General features: G+C 31.9%; 1 protein-coding gene across 1 annotated transcript in view; it reads left to right on the top strand.

The window, feature by feature from the left end:
• LOC106050527 (uncharacterized) overlaps positions 1–21,693 on the top strand; it is a 67,001-nt gene that overhangs the window by 24,035 nt on the left and 21,273 nt on the right. Inside the window, exons 78-92 of the mRNA XM_056045581.1 lie at positions 112–591; positions 4,502–4,714; positions 4,972–4,986; positions 6,554–6,669; positions 7,830–8,057; positions 11,130–11,318; positions 11,971–12,181; positions 13,731–14,023; positions 16,185–16,422; positions 17,009–17,245; positions 17,366–17,512; positions 18,047–18,250; positions 19,046–19,291; positions 20,513–20,741; positions 21,471–21,643. Of these exons, the coding sequence (XP_055901556.1) occupies positions 112–591; positions 4,502–4,714; positions 4,972–4,986; positions 6,554–6,669; positions 7,830–8,057; positions 11,130–11,318; positions 11,971–12,181; positions 13,731–14,023; positions 16,185–16,422; positions 17,009–17,245; positions 17,366–17,512; positions 18,047–18,250; positions 19,046–19,291; positions 20,513–20,741; positions 21,471–21,643 (3,219 nt within the window). The remainder of the gene's footprint in view (positions 1–111; positions 592–4,501; positions 4,715–4,971; positions 4,987–6,553; positions 6,670–7,829; positions 8,058–11,129; positions 11,319–11,970; positions 12,182–13,730; positions 14,024–16,184; positions 16,423–17,008; positions 17,246–17,365; positions 17,513–18,046; positions 18,251–19,045; positions 19,292–20,512; positions 20,742–21,470; positions 21,644–21,693) is intronic.

Genomic DNA, 21,693 nt, shown 5'->3' with positions numbered 1-21,693 from the left:
TGCCCTTCTTGTTAACCATTTGCCAAAGAAATAGATGACCATCATCTGCCCTATAGATCACATGGACTAAAAGGAGAACTTACTTCCTATTTTTTTTTATTTGTTTTTCAGTTTGTGGCAACTTTACTTGGAATGATAGCTGTGATATGGCTTGTAACTGTATTAGGACTTCTTCCTATGAGTGTTATAAAGCTTCAGGAACTTGCATTTGTAAAGATGGTTTTAATTCTGACACATGTGGCACTGATATTAATGAATGCCTTGAAAAACCCTGTGGGGAAAATATGAAATGTTTAAATACATTTGGAAGCTTTCAATGCCAAGAATGTGAACTCTGGACTTGGGGAGATGACTGCAAACAAATATGTGAATGCAATCACAACAAAACTCAGAGTTGCTCCTCTGGAACTTGTTTCTGTCTGCCCAATTACACAGGTGCATCTTGTGATCAAGTTGTAGATATGTGTTTGGAATACTCTCCATGCAGCAATAATTCATTCTGTGTCAGCACTGATGTTAACTCTTATGTATGCAGATGTGATAATGGATATAAGAGCTCAGCCTTAAGTACAAATAGGCCTATCTGTGAAGGTAGCATGTTATTTTATTTCTTCTTGTTAGTACACAAATTATTTAAGTTTCATAATATTAATACATTTTTCATTTTAATATGAAAGTAAATGGTCACTAATTTATGAGATTTCAATTACTTATATATTGTTACATCTGATTCTATCAGGCCTTCTGCAAACACTACTCAACAACACAACACAGCACATCTAACTCAAGAACTTGACAACAACAGCTTCAATAAACAATGTGGCGATTTTATTTTAAAATACATCAACAGCCAATAAACACAATTGGCTACACTAACTTGAAATGCTTTCTTGTACTTAACAGAACTGCCTAACTAAAAATTTTAAGTCTCTCTAGCTCGTACAGCTACATTCAAAGGTACCACACAGTCCTTACTGCTTTGCTGTCCTGGACTCAACTGTCCTTTCTAACACGCTCTGTCTCTGGTCCGTGATGGCTCTCGTCACATGACAACAGCACGTACTCTCCCTTGTTCAACAGCCATTGACCTGTGTGATTTGCCTTGGTCTCGTGTGTCAGTAGGTCACACACACATTAACCCTTTCAGTCCGCCACTAGGGTTATAACAATATAAATATATATGGCTCCTTATGTCTCGGAAGACAATGGATGCGCCCAGGTACCTACTTGTATAATATAATTGACAAATAACAAGGTTTTAAAAGATCTAACACAACAAATGCCTAAATTACATTTTCTTATCTCTTACACTTGGATAAATACATATATATTCTTAAATTCAAACTGCAACATTTGTGTCTACCAAAGCTTTTGATGCTGCAAGTGTCTTTTTCAAATCCTAGTGCTCTAAACACTTACTCTTTCTTCTTACCTAATTATGGCTTCATATCCTAGTCCCCAATTTATGTCAGAATCTCTAAATGGCTCCCTTTAGGTACTTAGAAACACTTTGATCACTGCTGATTAAGGATGAATTCCAATGCACAAGACATGGCTGGCAGGACCAGCATCATTAACATGTAATACTTGCGCTGTGTGTACAGTCCTGAGACTTGTTAACTACAATGACTGGAACTACTTTAAAGTGACACATTTAGTTGACTTGAGAACTGGCTTGAACAAAATGTTTGTTTACTTTAATGTACAGGTGATGTAAAGGTACCAATTAACAGTGGTGCAAGATAAATCCAAAAATAACCCAGTAGTATAATTCATAAACATATTCCAAGACTTGAAATACAGAGTTAGGACTTGTTCCCCACAAACTACATCTTCTCTTCTGGAGGAATAATTATTGACTTGACTAAACTGACCTACTTTCAACTTCTGCTTTCATGACTGCTCTACTGAATAATTTCTGATTAAAATCTCATTATCTTTCAACAATACTTTCGGACATCTGCTAACTACTATTCACATATTCATGCTTTCATGCTCTAGGTTCAACAAATTCATGTTATATATAATTAAGTACAACAAGGCTATTAATTGATCTGTGACAAATACACCAATTAACACAACAATTTTACTAAATAAATCCACAAAAACTACACCGATCAAGGAAAGAACAAGTTTAATATCATCATCATCATCATTCCTTTGAGTTCCTCATGGAACATAGGGCCTCGACATAAACACGCCACTCTCCACGGTCTCTTGCTAGCTTTTTGATGGTGTCCCAGCTCTTCCCGGTCTTCTCTGCTTCTTCAAGTACACTGCGTCGCCATGTTCTTTTTGGTCTTCCTCTGCGTCTTGTTCCCTGGGGGTTCCACTCTATGGCCTGCCTAGCTCTGTTGCTGGTATCTTTTCTAAGGGTGTGACCAATCCATCTCCACTTCCTCTCTAAGATCTGCACTTCTATATTTTTCTGTCCACTCATCTCCCACAGTTTGGTGTTTTCTACTTTGTCATACCAGTGTATTTTTAGGATATTTCTCAGGCATCTGTTGATGAAGGTCTGTATTTTTTTTGTTGTGGCTTCAGTTGTTCTCCATGTTTCAGAACCATACAGTAGGACAGCCTTGACATTTTAATTTTAATTTTTAATTTAAGTTTAATATACCAGTGTATATTGAGAGAGAAAAAAAAGAAAGACTCAATGACAACAAATTGCCTTTTCTTTTTCACTCTGAAGAAACAATCACCTCCAACCACTCACAAAACTCCCCTTTTCATGTAACAAACTCAAAACTTTCAGTCCATATTATGTGCATACTTTTCACTTTCATACACTGAGATTACCTGTATATAAAAAAAAAAAAGAAAGTAACTCTTTAATACCTAGAAGTAAATAACAACAAAGAAACAAGATATTCAGTCTCACCATACATGCTAATGGACAGTCTCTCCTTGTCCAAGTCTCCCTGATTCCCTTCATGCAGGAATAGAAATAATTTTGAAATAGCCTTATGAAGAAAACAGTATGGCCTTAGGTTAGTACCAAGACAAGTTTCTTTGATGTCATGGTATAGATCTGATCTAGAGACATAAATTTAATACTATCCTTATTCTAAATGTGAGGGCGAAATGGCACCTGAGTTGATCTTTATAGTGCTTATTGGGGGGGGGGGGCGCACCTTTGTTACGCCGTCCTGGCATGCAGTCGTCTCCCATGGGGGATAAGTGTTCTACCCAGCGCATCTGTGGAATGGTAATTATTGGTTCTATACTGTCCACACAATCCTCCAGAAGAACAAAGCTATTTGTAATGTAGTCTTGCCAGCGTATGCCCATCATGAGATGAAGGCACCTTTGATGGAAGCGTTCGAGGAGCATTAAATGCCTTCGATAGAGCACCCAGGTCTCACTGCCATACAACTTACAAGAGTGTAGTGAGAACCATTGCTTTATTAACATTGATTTCTTGCTAAATGAAGACATATTCCGCCATACTCTCTGTCTGAGGGGGCCAAAAGTGTAGGTGGCCTTTGAGAGAGACAGTTTGAGAGTTCTCACAAAGGCTGCTGGACAAACATTTGAGACTCAAAGAAAAGCCATTGCTGAAGACAGGGGCAGAAGACGGAAAGAAAATAGACCGAAGCTTTGCCTGCAAGAAATGCGGGGATATATGCAGGTCGCAACTGGATTTGCGTAGTAATGTGAAACACTGCTCATACTAAATCTTCGGAGTTGAAGATATTGCCATTATTATTATTATTCTAACCCTAAACTAAAAATAAAATGTTTGCTTAGCCAACATCGACAAGTGTTTGTTTTTTAATTTATTTATTTATGTTAGGGTTAACCATGAACTATAACCAAGGAACTCCTATCTCTTATTACAAAGAGCTCTTCTTTAAATTTTTACCTTGTAGTCCAAAAGAGTTTCGTCTAAATTCTAAAGCGACCGCATCTATGATCTAGCGTTCACAGTTTACCATACCAATCTTTATCTTTACCAGATTAAATCTAGATCTAGATCTACGACTTGGGATATTTCGGAATGTAGACTTTATTCTTTAAAGAGCTTAATAAAGTTATATTTAGGAACATTTTTTGTACTGTCTTTAAAGATTATATCTAGATCTAATAATAAGTTTTAGATTATAAATAAAGTCTAGATTTAAAAAAAAAAAGGGGGGGGTGGAATCACTGGAATGGGGCGGGGTACAAAAATACAAAATAATAAGTGCTCTGTAAGTTGTATAAAAGAGGTATTGACTTTATTTTTTTTAAAGACAGACACAAACACTCTTTTGTTCCCCTGGCAATCAAATCATTAAATAAGAAGTCTGGTATAAACTTTGTCACATGTAAATTATGAGTGAGTCTGGTGTGAATGTACACTTTGGTTTCTTATAGTTATAATGTTTTTTGTTTGGTGTAATGCACAAATTGTAAGACAAATTTCCTTACGGATAATAAAGATTATTATTATTATATAATATAAAATATTCCTCTCCTTTCTGGATTACATTAAATAATATATTTATTCAATCAGATTGTGGAAATTGGACATGGGGCTATGAGTGTAGTCAAAACTGTCAGTGTAACATTGACAACACTGTGAGTTGTGATAAAGCCACTGGTTACTGCTACTGTAAATCTGGATTCCAGTCAATATTTTGTGATCAAGATATCAATGAATGTGAGATAGCACAGGACCTTTGTGCTAGTGACAAATACTGTCTCAATACTTATGGGAACTACACATGTATGTTTTGAAGTTGCTCTAGTTCATAGTTCAAATAATACATTTTAAAATTTTGATTTTAAAATCTAGTTAGACATTTTTATTTTATTTTGAGCAAAGAAATACTACTCAGTCCCTTTGTATTAAAAGATCTTAGCTAATAATACACAATGATTTTTTAAATTTTAATTTGTTTAAAATTAAGATTAATTATTTTTGTTAGTCATAATACAAATAAATGTTAATAGTTGCTTAATGCAAAGCAATATTTTTTTTAGGCATCGACATAAATGGTAAGTTTATTACCTTTTTTTTTACAAAGCTTCTATCAACTCCCTCTGTCTTTCTGTCTGTCTTTCTGTCTGGTAAAAAGATTGTACACATTATTTCTCGCAAACCCAATGTTGGATCAAGCTGAAATTTTGCAAAATTATTTCTTTTACCTGATAACACAAGAATTTAAAAAAATAAAAAATTAGTTAATTAAATATTGGTAATTAATTATTTTGTTTGGTATCTCAAACAAGGGAAAGAAATTTTACTTCACTAAAATTGAAGTATAAGCTGATTTAGTCCCCTTTATTGGTTGCCACTCTAACTTGTAATAAACAATATATAAGTATACATCTTCTCTAGTCATATGTATCTCACAAGCAGATGGTTAGCACGTGGGTCCAGTGAGGTGTGAGCTACGAGTTCGAATTCAGGTCGTTCCCTTCACATAGTATAAGCTTTGTTTTTTTAAAAAGTATTTTTTAGGTTTTTCTTATTTTCATTTCTTTAGTTGTTTTATTTTATTTATTACAAAGTTATAAAGATGGAATTTAGATCATGAAAAATTGTAGACATATCAAGGGGGGTGCAAAAGTAGGTATAAAAAAGCATAAAACATGTATATATTTACTACATTTTTTATATCAGTACTGAAAGAATAAAAAGAAATGATTAAAAGTATCTACTTGCTTAATGAAGCATAATTGATGCTTTAATTGAAAGGACAGTATGCGACATTAGTTTGTATAATAAATGCAGTAAATATATACGTTTTCTGTTTTTGTATGACTGTATAACTACTTTTACACACCTCAGTATTGCAATGTCCATGCATCAATCAGCAATTTTCAAATTATGTAAACCTTGTGTTTTTTAATTTAAATGTGTGTCTTTAAATTACATAGAACCAAAACTGTATATTTAAAAAGTGAAATTATCTGGACAGTCAAATTATATTTTTAAGAACATTATATATTTTAACAGTAAAAGAAAAAGAGAAACTCATAAAAGTCTCTTACAAGGTCCTCAATAATCTGATTAGGAAAAATATATAACAGGATGTTGTTTAAAAAATATTTCTTTGAAACTGTCAAAGTTAAAAATCTTTACAATAATTTATCAAATAGAGTAATTTTATTAAATTATCACCCTGCTTTTTACTATTAAGTGAAAAAAAAGCTTCAATGTAAAGCCAAAGAAACATAACCCCTGTTCGTATCTTTTAAATTACAGACAGTAGATAATTATATCTTATACTTATCCATAAAATGGTTGAAATGAATAATAATAACTTAGTAATTTTTTCCAATGCACAAAGTATGATGTTCACCAATCATAAACAAACAACATTTTGCCACCTGGTTTTCTATATCTTCTATACAAATTACGCAATCCATAAAGGCTTTTACGTGATAAGTAATTTTCATTGTTTTATCAATATTATCACGTGGCTAAATGTTGTTTGTTTACGATTGGTGAATGAGGTCCATTAAAAGATATTAAATTCATCTAATTTATTTTTTAATTAATTTTCTTCAGAAAAGATGTTTCTTTTTAAACTATTAAAAAAATTGTATCTCAATCCAGAGTTGTATCCATATGGTCCTATTGCTGGTGATACAGTTGTTGACAAAACTGAAGGATCCAAAATACACTTTACTCCAGGAATACCATTTGGGCATGAAAGAAGTAAATTTGCCTATGTAAGTTTAATCTTCAGTCTCTATTATTGCATGGTCCATATATTGGATCTTGAAGGGTTTCTTTTCAAAAATTAAACCTAATTGAAACTGTCTAATTATATTTTTTAAAGAGATTGATTTGAAATGATAGTTATTTAAAATGATAGCAGAAATTTTGTATCTAGTTATTCTATTATATAGATATATAATTTTAAAAGAAAATTAATCCATTTAATAACATTTTTGTCCTAAATCCTACCACAAAAATAAATTAAAAATCTTAACATTTCAATGAAACATTTTTCTCCAACCATAAAATATTACATACTTGTTTTTATTAGAAGATTACTGAATACTAAATTAATGTATTTCATTATGTTGTTTTTATGTCTTAGCTATATAGTCAGTCAATGTTTAGTGCTTTTAGACATTTGTAGGAGCCTTTTCCTACAATTCTTACCATCAAAGACACTTCAAAATTTATTTTAAGAAGATTCTGATCAATGTTTTTTAGAAGATTGTAGACCACACTAACCTTTCTTGAAGTTTGATAATATTAAGTTATACTGCTGAAAATTCTTACAGTCATCAGAATTATTATTTCTTTTCTGTTTCCCTTTAAAGTTATTTATTAGGCTTGAAGTGAAATGCAAATAGATGATTGAGCTCTACTCTCTATTAGATTTCATTATGAAACAATTAACACAAAATAGTCTTAAGTAAACTTGTTAATTGTTTGTCTTTTTTTGTTTATTTTGTAGCTGATGAAGGCTTTTGGCCCAAACATCCTTTGCTTTACTTGGTCCCACAGGGTCACATATATGCATGTTTATTGTATTTTCTATACTGTTCTGGCTTGCTTGCTTTTAGAAATATTTATCCCTATGTGCTAGCTCTTAAACTATAAAAACTATTTTTATGTTATAAACACTTAAAGATGTTTGTGATTCTTCAATTCAAATAATGGGTCTATAATTCTCATCACCAAGCAATGAAACACAAACTTTTTAGTCATATAATAAGACATTTAAATATGTCTTCTTAAACTTTCTTTTTAAAATTTCAAATTCACATTTCTAACTCTTATATCTATTAAAAATGTTTTATAGTTACATTTGTTCTTTTATTATTATATTTAATTACTACTTATCTAGATTTATTTCAAACAATTTTTTTTTAAGGTTATGCCCAATGGTGCCATTTTATTTAATCAAGAAAGAGTCTGGTATCCACATTTTGAATATACTTTATCACTGCTACCAAGTACTAATGTACTGGCACCATTTTGGTTTGACCAAAATCCTTATCAACCTGGTCAAATATTTTATCATCTTTATGAAAAAGGCTCATCAAAATATAATGAAAATATTATGCTGTCAAATGAAATTTTCAACAGAGCCATTACAGAGGTTAGTTTACTTGTTTTATGATAATTGTTTTTCATTAAAATATTTTATATTGTCATGTTTCTCTCAATTGGGCTTTCTGTAAACACTGATCAACACATCTAACTCAAGAACTTTACAAGAGTTCCAAAATAATGTGGTATTTTAATGACTAACAACCATTACTACACAATTGGCAACACAATTTACTGACTATAACTGCTTTACTGCTCATCACCATACTGTCTTAATCAACACAACTGTCTCTCTATCTTATCCTGTAATGCTTCACCCGAGGACTCACTGTATCCTGACTGACTTCAAAGTAGACTAACAGTCCCCAATCTCTTCTCTGTTCTCAACTGTACTGCCTCTCTTACACACTTTGTCTCTGATCCCTGAAGGCTTTTGATCACATTACCAAAGCATGGTTGATATTTTCATGTAATGCTCTTACTAGTACTGTCTCTTTTAATTTGACAGTTGACTGCTAGGTAGCACAGTTGACCTGTGTCACTTACCAGTTGGTTGCATACAGTTACCCCTATTGTGTCGCCAATACAGTTTGAACATTTTCTTCTTGTTTTTTGTTCATTAATTTTTGTTCTTAAAAATATTTATATTTTCTACTATAATTATGTGCCTTTGGTTATTTTTTTTTTACTTTTCTTGTTTCATGTAAATTTTGTTTTTACTGATCTATCAACTCCTCTTGTTTTGGGTACTTAAAACATGCAATTGGTAACTGATAAGATGTCTTAGTTTATTGTAGACCTTTGAAAATTTGATCACAACACGGGACAATCTTTTATGCCCATTATTTGGATAGCTGTCTCACTAAAGACCAACTGAAGAGGTTTTTGGGTCAATCACAGAAACCGTTTACTTGTTTTCTATAATATAGTGCTTAAAAAAACATGTTTGCAAAGTATTTTCCATAACTTTTAAGCTGTTATTTAGATATTAGCACTTTAATGTGGGTTTATGGGGCACTAAATCACATATCCATTCAATATGTGTTATCTGTTTCACTACATGGGTCATTGATGTCATAGTGTGGAAATTAAGTCAATGTTTAAGACTTAGAATGTAAGCTAATTACTGTTATCCAGCTGGTTTAGCCAAGATCCATTGATTTATGCATTAGTCCTCCCTACAATGCCTTTCTGTCCACCATATCATTCAGTGCATCTTTATTATTTTAAATCATCAAACCTTTTGACTACAGTACTATTCATTTTGATAACAATGATAGTAAAATAAATCTATCTGCTAGAACTTTTGGTTGCAGAAACAGTGCCTTGACTAATGGCATTCACTTATTGAAATTCCCTAGGAATGATAATGTGTGTGTGTATGCTGGAGTGTGTGGGAAGGATAATTAAGACTTAAAAAGACAATGTTATACCAAGTAGGCTAGGACATAATAATCTTCTTTTTTTTTTTTTTGAAGTAATGTCTGTATTTTATAAGATAGAAGGGCAGTTTTTTACAGTGAGTATTTTAAGGAACCCAATCTTTGGTCCTCAAACATTTATTGTCTTCAGAAAACATCTAATGTTACTCCTAGACAGCTCCCAGGTACTGTGCTCAGTAAATTTCACATTATTCATGGGGGTGGGGAGAAACATGTCAAAGCAAGATAGCTTAGATACTTGCACACTTAAAATACAAAACCAGCTTCTTTAACTTTTATAATTCAAGTGTAATCTCCACATTGGAAGCAGTTAGCTTAATGGAAAGCTGATATCAAAGAAGACCTCAATTATGTTTTTTGTTATGTCATGCAGTTTGGAAGCAAAATTACAATTAATGATTAACTTTTTTTCCCCATTATATTAACATATTTTTAAACTAATTGCATTATTTATAAAGATAATTTAATTTAAATAAAATTGTAAGAGCAGGAACAGCTGAGGTGATCAGTTAGTTGGTGTTAAAGTATCAACCTATAAATATTTTAAGTTCTAATATTAAATTTTTATCTACCTTTTAGTTGATTTTTTTTTTTAGGAAACAGCTTTGTAAACTGTGTTTCTGGAAATGTTTACATTACAGTAACTAATTTATAAATGTAAATATAAGCCAATTATCCATTCTGCATATTAAAATTAGCATTTTCTTTTATCATCTGTGCATGTCATCAACAAAGGTTCACTATAGGTCCCAAAATGTGTCCTGCAACCTTTGTGGGAGCTTTACAGTTGTTTCTTTCAAAGGCAATCTACTTCATGCCAAAGAGAAGAATCGCTTTTTTGCATAATACATTAGATGTCTTTCAAAGGCAATCTGCTTTATGCCAAAGAGAAGAATGGCTTTGTTTGCTTAATGCATTAGATGTGAAAAAATTTGCAAGTTGAAACTGGGTTTGTGAGTTCATGGGAAGTACTTCATTCTTCCGTAATCTTCAGAATCGAAGATAATGTCTTAAAATTTTATGTATTAAATATAAAGGGAATGTCCCAGAAAGTTTAAATTTATCCAAAAGACTACTTTTGCACTTTTGAGAAAATTAAACAACTTGTTAATTCTAAAAATTTTTGACATTAGCTTAAAATAAAACAAATGAAAATATAATATGATGGCATGTATAAGACTTATTTATTTAAAGATTATTGTCATGACAAAAAAAACATAGTATTTCTTTTAAGCGTTTGAGTGTCTTAGCATCAGCATTTAGTTCTGTAAGTAAAACAGTCTGCAATAAGTTGAGTCATAAGATGTTTCAAGGATAAATTAACATGGAGAGAATGTCCTTAGGGAATGCAACACTTTTTTAAATGTTTGTTTTTTAAAATTGCCATAGATGGCATAGAGGATAAAATTTTGTCAGTTGCTTCTGAATTCAACCATTGAAGTTGATTTTCAAATCTCTTTATTTATTACACTTTCAAATGAATTTTTCTAATATAAATACACTTTTTTTTAGAAACTAACTTTAATACCATCTACTAAAAAAACCCTCTTCAGTTAGTCTTTAGCTAACATTGCAGCATGAGCTGATTATTATCTTGTTCTATTTAATTTCGAATAGTTTCCCTTTCTTTTATGCATAGATCTAGGAAATGTAATTATTTTCTATTAAAAACATTTTAGGTAAAAGAACGCTATAACTTGACTAGCTTCTTGGCTATGTCTGTTCTGGTTGCAACATGGGAAAACGTTGAACCAGAATATTGGTACACATGGTACTGTCAGAATTGGAATAACTATTACAATTCTTATTATTTCAACTATAATAACTATTATAATTGGTGGAACATATACAAAAATTGCTATCAAAAGGTAAGTAGCATGATTTACATAGGTAGTTTAATATATGCATAGAACATGCATTGCCATTTTGTTAGTTATTGCTTAGTAAGATTAATTTGAAAAAAAAAATTGTTTGGGAATGTTTGTGTAGTACTTAACGCCAAAAGTCACTCTTTTTAACCTCCCCCCTTCCAACCTTTAACAAAACTCAATACCCCCCCCCCCTCTTCCCCAATCATCCCAGTAGTTTAACATGATAAGAAAATTCAAATTTTATAAAAGATTTATTTATTAGATATCCTTTTCCCAAATATTTTTCACCATGGTATGTATAGAAATATATTAACTTCTTTTTACGCTTTCAGTTTTTTCCCCAATACTGTACATATACATCAGGTGGCCACCAAAAAAAAAAAAAAAGCAGATTTTTTTCCATTAATATTTCTGGAAAACCCGTGGTATAGCTCTTCATGAAAGTTGGACCATTAAACGTCAATGGACCACTGTACCTGTTATTTCATTTTAATATATTTTATTTTTTTGTTCTATTATGTTGCAAATTTCAGACCCACCCCCCAATCCCCTTTAATAAATATTTTGCCTCTCCTACTCCTTTAGTCGTCACATAATAGTCAAATATTCCCTTTTGGTTTTTATTCGATATTACATTTCTTTTGTTCAGCCAGGAGAAACCAACACTTTTCAGGCTGTGCTTGTATCAGATGGCCAATCCTCGTTTGCTGTAATCAACTATAAAATTGGAGCTATGAAATGGAAACTGGATTATGGAAGAAGGATTGCAGTTGGTTTTGTCTATTCAGAGACAATCAAAGATTATGGTGTAACATATACAGATATCACAACCAAAATGGATACTACCATTTGGAATACAGGTAGCATTATTGTTTGTAATACAGGTATCACTATTATCAACAATTTCATTATCAGATCACATATTTAATGCATAATTATAATAAATTTATACATTTAAATACTTCACATTATACAAAGTGATCTCAGCTTTAAATCATGTATGTAATTCCATTTATGAACACAATAATCTCATCGTATGAGAAGTTATGGTTTCGCAGCAATTTTTTTCATTAGCTAAGGTAATTAGCATTTTTCATTAGCAATATATATACAGGGTGCGTCAAAAACATGTATACACTGTCATAGATAATTTATTTCCCATTCTACAATGCTAAATTTCTGGACATGGAAAGCTTAATGTCCAATAGGAAAAAAAGAAGTGATTAATGTGAGTAATGTTCAAACTGGTGGCCTTCAGCATCAATACATTGCTGAATATGAGTCAACACTGATTCTGTACATCATACCAAAGTGTCCACTGAGATTTCTGCGCCCACCGCCTGAATCTCACTCCACAGTGTGTCCAGGTTACTTGGTTTACGTTTGTACACCTCATCTTTAACTGTGTCTCATAAGAAGAAATCCAGCAGCGTGAGATCTGGAGAGCGTGCAGGAAACTCGATTGTCCCCTGTGTCTTATCCACTGGCCTGACACATTGTGATCCAGGTATGCTCGTGCGTCCCTATGATAGTGCTGTGGGGCGCCATCTTGGAAATAAAACTCATCATTACCGTATAATGCAAGAATGGCAGGGAATATGGAGTCAGCAAGCATAGTTAGGTACATTTCTCCAGTAACAGTACCTTCAAAGTGGAAAGGCCCAATGAGTCCCCTTGCAGACAAACTACACCACACATTTACACCAGGCAAATTCACACAGACTTTTCAACTGTAATGCAAGGATTATCTTCAGCCCAGTACACACAATTGTGCCTATTGACAGTTCCATTGATTTTGAATTGGGCTTCATCCGACCAAATTATGCCACCCTTAAATCCGGGTTCACGTCTCACCATCTCCTGAACCCATTCACAAAATTCTAACCTTTGATCTGGATCATCATCACTTAGCTGTTGCACCAGCCTTGGCATGTACACACAAAACTTGCCTTTCCTCAGAATTATATACTATAATTTATGTCTATCATATTATGATGACATCTGACATTATTTTAAGAAGTTAAGCCTTTACATGAAGTGAATAGAAATAAAGTGTAGAAATAAAAGTGAGCGGGGGGGGGGGGGGGGTGAAAAATAAGTATAAAAGAAAGTCAGTACTTACTCTGTATTAAATAAATTGTCAGATAAAAATATGGTTACATGAATGAAAATTTAAAGTTTACAGACATTTACATGTTTTGCCCAACCATGAAAAGTGAATATCGCTTACACACCCCACCCCACCCCTTTTTCTACTTACAAGACTTTATCTTTCTTAACTATTACCCTTTTGCGTACAATTTTTTACTATCTTATTTTTTTTAGATAAAGACATTTATCATAATAATGTGTCATCAATTTGAATGTCTATTTGACATGTATTAGCTGAACCTATTTCTTTGGTTATAGGTAGCTATGGCAAGTGGATAGAACAAATTGGTTTTCAAGAAAATCCTGACAGCAAGTGTCTCAACTTTTATTTAGCCAATTATCATCTGATTGGTGATTTTGTGCATCAAGAGAGAATACAGGCCTTATTTCAGTGTCCTTGTAGCTTAGATCAAGGTATAGGAGCTCAATGGTCTGAGTATAACTGGCTTGAAGAATTAACCACTGATGAAGAAGAGAACATTTTCTGTTTAATGGTGTCACCGTTAGCCAAAGCACGTTTGGAAAGATTCAGTGGAAACCCTTACAATGAGGTAAGTAAATTATTGTTGAATTTAAAGTTTTATGTTTCGCTCTGCATTTTGATTTGTCAAAGTAAGAATGGATACACTATTTCTAAAATAATACATCAAAATATACAGCTAGGCTAATAATAATAATAATAGCAATGTCTTCAATTCCGAAGATTAAGGATGAGTGCAGTGTTTCACATTACTATGCAAACTCAGTTGCGACCTGCATATTTTCCCGCATATGCAGACTAAGCCGATGTCTGCTGGTGGTATATTAAAGTTTTCTTTCCTTGCCTCTGCACCTGTCTTCAATAATGGCTTTTCTCAAAAGTTTGTTCTGCAGCCTTTGCTAAACACAGCTATGTTTTCATCATAAATTCTAGAATGGTCTTTAATCTTCTAACTTGAAAATAATTTTTAAATGCCATTATTGACATAGGTATGAGTATTTGATGAGTATTAAAAAAAAGTTGTTTTGGAGACATTGTCAATAAGTATACTATTTTGCTTTATAAAAAAATCATATTGTTAAAAATAAATGATATGTACAGCTTCTTATCTCTTTTATTATATCTTGAAATGACGAACCACAAGATGGGATAAAACATTAGGTATTTGTTTACTATATGGCATATATCTTTCTTTATTTAGGGATAGTGCTAGTTGGATTTTCAGCAAAAATACAGAGCTTTTATGACAATAGGATATATAAAAAAAAACTTTCAAATACATTAGTCTGCTTGGAGTGATTTGTACAAAGTTTCCTAAAACAATAACTTCAGATTTAATAAGTAATAAATAAAAACATACATATGTACAATTCTCTTTATAAACATTAAAAAAAAAAAAGTTCTCTAAACTTTTCGGATTCAAAGATGTAAATAATGTGAAAGTGAATAAGAAAAATATAATATAATGTTATAAATATTTATTATATTATATGATACTTTGCTGTTAATTTTATTACAAAAACCTATGTTTTTCACAAAGCTTGGGCAGGATCAGTTGTTACACTAGCCATCTTGTTCCATGCCAACTCAACACTTTTCAACACAGTTCTTCTTAGCATTAAATGAATATTGGCCTGAGTTTGCATCTTTGACTGATTGTTTTGACATATTGCCAATTAAAATAATCTTTGTTTTTCTTTAAACTTTTTAGAATGACTTGAATGTTTCTTTAGCCTCTTCATCATAAAAATCATAAGTTTCAATCATTTATTTAAATACCAGTATTTAAAATGATTTATTTTTAATATAAATGCATTTTTATATATATAATCTGTAACCTATAACCCCACTTCTTGTTCGTCATTATCATCATCATCATTCCTTTGGGTTCCTCATGGAACATTTGGCCTCGACAAAAACATGCCACTCTCCATGGTCTCTTGCTAGTTTTTTTATGGTTTCCCAGCTCTTCCTGGTCCTCTCGGCTTCTTCTAGTACACTGCATCGCCATTTTTTTTTGTTCTTCCTCTGCGTTTTGTTCCCTGGGTGTTCGACTCTAAGGCCTGCCTAGCTCTGTTGCTGGTATCTTTTCTAAGGGAGTGACCACTTCCTCTCTAAGATCTGCACTTCTATATTTTTTGTCTTACTTCTTATTCGTGAACACCTTGTATTCCACTGAAGTACAGTTTATGGCCCTCTTCTGTTGTTATTTTGGCTATGTTTTTCCAGTGCATTTCATACATAGAGTCCAATGATGTTAAAACAAAGTCTTTTCAGTACGTATGTGAGCTCTTCAACTTTTCCTTTATCTCTAAATGATCTCACATTCCATTTTCTTATGGAGATTTTATTTCTGGTATTTATTTTATTTTTGCATGAACCAGTAGTATACTTTTCACCTCTGTCCTGGTCTGTGGCGGCTAGCGCCCTTGGCAATCTGGGCGATGGCTGAACCGGTATGGGTAGTTTATGGCCATAATTTCATGTGATGTAACGACACCACATGAAATAGACTTACTTACTTATTAAATAAAAGAAAAAATCTACTCTACAGTATGACCAAAAGGGTGGCAAATGTTTTCTGTATATATTGTCTAAACAAAATATCAAATATTCTAAGTAAATTTAATAATGCTAAGGCATAGCGTGATGGATTTAATAATTAATTAAATTAATAAAAATAAATATATAGACTACATATTAAATTTATTTTTTTTCACTTTATTTTTCAGCTCTGTTGTTACAGAAGATACAATGAATACTCAGAATATATTTATTACCGAGCTCCCAATGCTGGCTACATTTTGTTCAATGACCCATGGGTGAATAATGGTCGTAACCACAAATTGGAAGATTACAATCCTCATAAATGGTGTTGTCAAGAAAGTAGCTCCCCTTCATACTATTGTACTCTGTTTAATGCAGTCAAACCTAGTCCTAGATGTACTTTAAATCCTGAAATAATATCAGGTAAAAAAGCAAGGAACTTTCAAGTCTATTTTGCAAACAATATTGATTTTTTTTTTGCATTTATATTGTAAAACTACAAGTATATCTAAAGACAAGGATGATAAACTTGCTTTTTGGATAATTTTTTTTGCTAAGCATTTAGACAAAAAAAAACACAAAAATCTACTTGTAAAGCCCCAAATCATGACTTTAAGAGATGGGGTGAAAAAAACATAAATTTATAGCCAAAAAAATTTCTTTATTTAAAGCATCATTACAAAATGAGCTATATTGGAAATATGCTCAGATCAAATTTAAAATCTACACATAGTTTGGTTAATGCAAGAATATTGGCCTAAATGAAGTAACTTTTTATTAAGAGTTTGATCAAGTATTTTAAAATAATATATAAAAGGATAACTTTAGAAAACTCAGATATTTTTTATCTCGTTAGGAGTTACTCCCAAATAAGCAATTTAATTAAAACTGTGAAACATAAAAAATTGTTGTTTAAGTTTAATGGTTATGCCATTAATAAATTTTTAAAAAGAAATTAAAAAAAAACTGTTTATAGTGTTTTGAAAATGTTTTTCTTTTTCTTGTGTAGCACGAGCACTGGGTGATCCACATATTCAAACTCTCGATGGTCATATGTACACATTTAATGGCTTGGGAGAATACATTTTACTGTCCCTACCGGAACAAGACTATATGCTTCAGGCCCGAACTAAACAAGTCCTCACCAGTCAAGGAAATAGAAGCTTAGCTACTCTTTTTGTAGCTTTTGCTGCTGTGGAGGGAAATTATTCTAAATTTCAAGTGGAGCTGGATTATGCTGAGACAGGTATTTGTTGAAAGCTTTCATTTGTATGCATTTGTTAAATGTTGATATTTTTAGAAATGTATATACACAAATTTCCATGTAGCAAATTGTACAATGATATAGACTTGTCAATATTTGAAGGAATGGTCATAGTAGCCAACAATCAGGATGTCACCCAAGAATTTTACATTGCAACGAACTTCAGTCAAACTCTTGGAAACAATGCTATTAGTCTGCATAGGGATGACAGATCTAACAGAACGACTTTAATAGCCACATTTCCTTCAGGTTTGTTTAAAGTTAAGAACAAAATTATGAACTATTGGTTCTAGAACATTCATGAAATATTACATTGTCATGATAAGCAGTAGGGGCGTGGTGGCTGAGCGGTAAAGTACTTGGCTTCCAAACCGGGGACCGGGGTTTGAAGACTGGGATTTTTAATTTCGGGATCTTTGGGCGCCTCTGAGTCCACCCAGCTCTAATGGGTACCTGACAATAGTTAGGGAAAAGTAAAGGCGATTGGTCATTGTGCTGGCCACATGACACCCTTGTTAACCGTAGGCCACAGAAAAGATGACCTTTACATCATCTGCCCTATAGACCACAAGGTCTGAAAGGGGAACTTTATGATAACCAGTGTTCATTTGGATGCACCAATACATCTATTTGAGGTGGTGATAGGCATCTTTCATTTGAATGGTAAAAATAAACTCTTTTGACTGCCTTAATTTGAATGCTTATATTATACTCTTTTAGATACTTGGCAGTTTTCATTTGAATTGCACTAATACATCTCTATGACTATTTTTTTATTTGCAGGAATTTCTCTCAAATTTTTTGTTGGTTTTAAAAATCTGGAGTTTGCTGTGGATGTCTCTGTGTCTTACAAAGGCAAACTAAAAGGACTTCTAGGCAATTTCAATGATGATCCTAATGATGATTTCATTTTGCCTGATGGCACAGTTCTTACTGGAGATAAAATTAGCACAGAGCGAAATCTTTTTGAAAACTTTGGGAAAGAATGTAAGCAGAAACTAATCTGTTTTTAACTTTTTATCAGTTGTTTTTTTTAAGTTCTTAATTGATTGTCAAGTTATATATGCCATAAACAAAATTAGAATTGACTTTTGATAGTTCACCACTTAAAAATCCAACACACTGTAATCTGATGCAGCACCATTGCAAATTCATGTAAGACTAAAGAAATTAAATCAAAAATATACTTTTCTTAACATATACAGTTAAATTCTGTTAAGTATAGCTAATCTATGATAATCCAATGTTTTAGCAATCCAACAACCTTCCAGTCCCATAACATTTGACTATAGTAACACCTTTAGTAAAATCACTAAATTTAGAAAGTCTTCAGGATAGAAGACTCAAAAGTAAAGTAACAATTATACATAAAACTCTGAACCATAATCTTCAAATACAAAAACAAAATTTAATAAAATACTCAGAAAGACACAAGGATAAGGGCACATTCCTTGTTCCATATGCTAGGACAAATTTGTACAAATGCTCCTTCTTCCCTAGTGCTATAAGAGCATGGAATGGGTTGCCTGAGCTAGCCAGGAAAACTATTGACATCAGAATTTAGGTCATTAGTTAATATGCATGACTAAATGCATTATGCTTAGGACATAATCATCTTATTTTTTGAAGTAATGTCTGTTTTATATAAGATAAGCCTCAGACTATCATGAGTCAACTGTATATATAAGGCACAATTTATTTATTACAATAGAATAAAGCATTAGTTCAATTTCATTCTTTTGTTTTGTTTATAATATGCTTGTTTTGTTTTTTTTCACCAAGGGCAAGTTACTAGTACAAATACTATATTCAGTTATCTACCTGGAGAATCAGCCCTAGACTACCAACATCCAGATTTTAAACCCCTATTTAAAGAGGAAATAGACTCTACCAGCTTAGCAAGGGCTCGTTCAAAATGTAATGATAATGATGCTTGCATCTATGACTATGTTCTCACTGAAAGTGAGCAGTTTGCATTGAACAGTAAAATTGCTAGTCAAGAAGCTGAAGCTCTCAAAATAATTCAAAGTAAGTTGACCTGCAGACTCACAGTGTAATAGAACAAAACAAATGTTCCAAACAGAATTATAGACCTGCACTAATAGTGCCATATATTTGCATCTATAACATTGGAGGAGTCAAGAGGAATCTGTTCTAAACTATGCATTCATTTATTAGATCTATAGCATTTATCCATAAGGTATTTACCAAGCTTAGTGGTATACAAAATTGAAGTGTTGGCCTTTTCTAGAGTAATATATTGCTCGTTGTTTCCACATCCTGTCATGTTTCATTTTCCTGGTTTAGCATGGGAGCTGGAGTCCATTAAAGAATTATCTTTTTCATTTTGTTGTTATATTGGTTGAGCAGTTTAATACTTAGGCATCTGCAGTTTGAAGAACAGTTAAGACATCACAATATAAGATAAATTGACTGTTGTGCATAGTTTAATTGTTGCATAGTTTAAATGCTTCAATATATCTATTACTTATGTGCAGCAGCTGTAAGATTTGTTCTGCACTAATAAAAGTTTCTAGTTGTTCTCTATTTGATTATTCTAGAGAATATATATATTTTTAATGTCTATCTTAGATGATTAATGTAAAAGTATTTTTTTTCTCTTAAAACCTTTTTATGAGAAAATTTTAATTTGTCTTGAATGGATGACAGTATGTAAATAATTTGCCTCTGTGTGAGAATTCTCTTTCTGACCTAATACTGAATGGCTTTCCTATAAATAATGCCAAAAAAGAAAATTCAGTAAGCTTGAAAATGTGGTTTTAAAAAACACAAAAAATGATTTATAATTAAACTAGTACTAGTGAATTGTGCTTTCAACATTTTGTTTAATGTTTTTTGGAATCAATTACAGCCTACCCAAGAGTTTTAGTTTTCTTTGTTATGACCTTTAAGATCTCTAACTTTATTAACTGAGTTAATTTTTAAATAGTTTTCATTTAAAATCAATATTGAATCAAACATATTACTATTTTATAAACTATAAATAGCAGTCTTTTTTTTGTTGTTGTTGTATTGTCACAATGTAAGTCATGGCTTGGTTTTTAGCTTTTTTATTTTTTGCTTAACAATTTAATTATCAAAAGAAAAAAAATACACTACGAAATTAGAAAGTATTTACTATTATAATACATTTTAATATCCTTTATTCTCTATATTTGGCATTGTAAATATGCTGTATTTTCTTTGAAAATTATGCTCTAAACTAATTTAAAAAATGTGTCTCTTAAGGAAATATACTTCCTGTGATAACATTCAACACAAGTCAGTTGAACAGCAAGCAGCAATGGGAATTGACTCATGGTAGAACTTCTGTTCTGACCTTCAAGGCCACAGACACAGATGTGGATGACAATATAACTTACCATTTGACAGGAACCTTGCACAGAAGTGTTACCCTAGACTCTAACAGTGGCCTTTTGACTTACACACCTAATGCCAGCTTGCCTTTGACTATTGGGTTAGTTTTTTATTTTTCTGTCAGAAATGACAGCCGTAAAAACAAATATGTCTTTGCATTGTTAAAGCAAATGTAGCTTAGTAGTTGTCATTAAATATAATTAAATCAAACTTCTGTTAGTTTCTAACTAAGTAGGCACCTATCTTTTATATTTCTATAATATATAGATGCATGTGGATTAACCTTGCATTGGGAATTTTTTTTTTACCAAAGCTGAATGAATTTTAAAAGAAAAAACATTTGGTGTAAAATATTTATTTCACCTTTTCTTTTATATATACTTCCAAAAGCATGCAATCTTCAGAGTCTGACTTTAAATGTCTTCTTTCAGGATGACTTGTGTGGCTATTGATGTCTTATTGGTGACCAACATCTTCCAATTATTTTTTTTTTGTCTTCCTTCTTTCAGTTTGCTTAATGACTATATCTGATGTCGTATGTTTTGTCATATAATCTCTGGCTTGAACATAACCTATCCAGTTCCCCTTACAATTTTGCTGTTCTTTATGTGTATGTTTCTGTTGTGTTGTCTTTATATGAGAAAAGAGTCCTTTAATTTACAACAAATTTCCATAAGGATCAATAAAGAAGTCTTAATATCTGGTTCTCTCCTATTGATATTAAGTGAAGAAACATAATTGTCTAAATGTTTGCTTGTTTAATCTTTACATTATTAATTAATATTAAAATTGTTAAAAACATCTTTTCCATTTATTTCTTTTTTTTTAGTGTCAAGGCCATGGACTCAAAAGGTGGTTCATCATCTGTTATTTATTTGGATTTAGTTGTTTGTACAAGTTGTAACAATTTTGGAACTTGTGATTGGAAAGCAACTAGACAGATTGAAAGAGAAAATGGAAGATTTCTTCTTGGATTCTGTCAATGTTTTCCAGCCTATACTGGTAATTTTAAATTTATTTTATATTTTTATTTCATGGCAACTAAATGAACA

This window comes from Biomphalaria glabrata, chromosome 11 (assembly GCF_947242115.1).
Source record: "Biomphalaria glabrata chromosome 11, xgBioGlab47.1, whole genome shotgun sequence".
Lineage (NCBI taxonomy): Eukaryota > Metazoa > Mollusca > Gastropoda > Planorbidae > Biomphalaria > Biomphalaria glabrata.
Note: the sequence above shows the minus strand (reverse complement) of the source record. Positions and strands in the feature narration are given on the sequence as shown.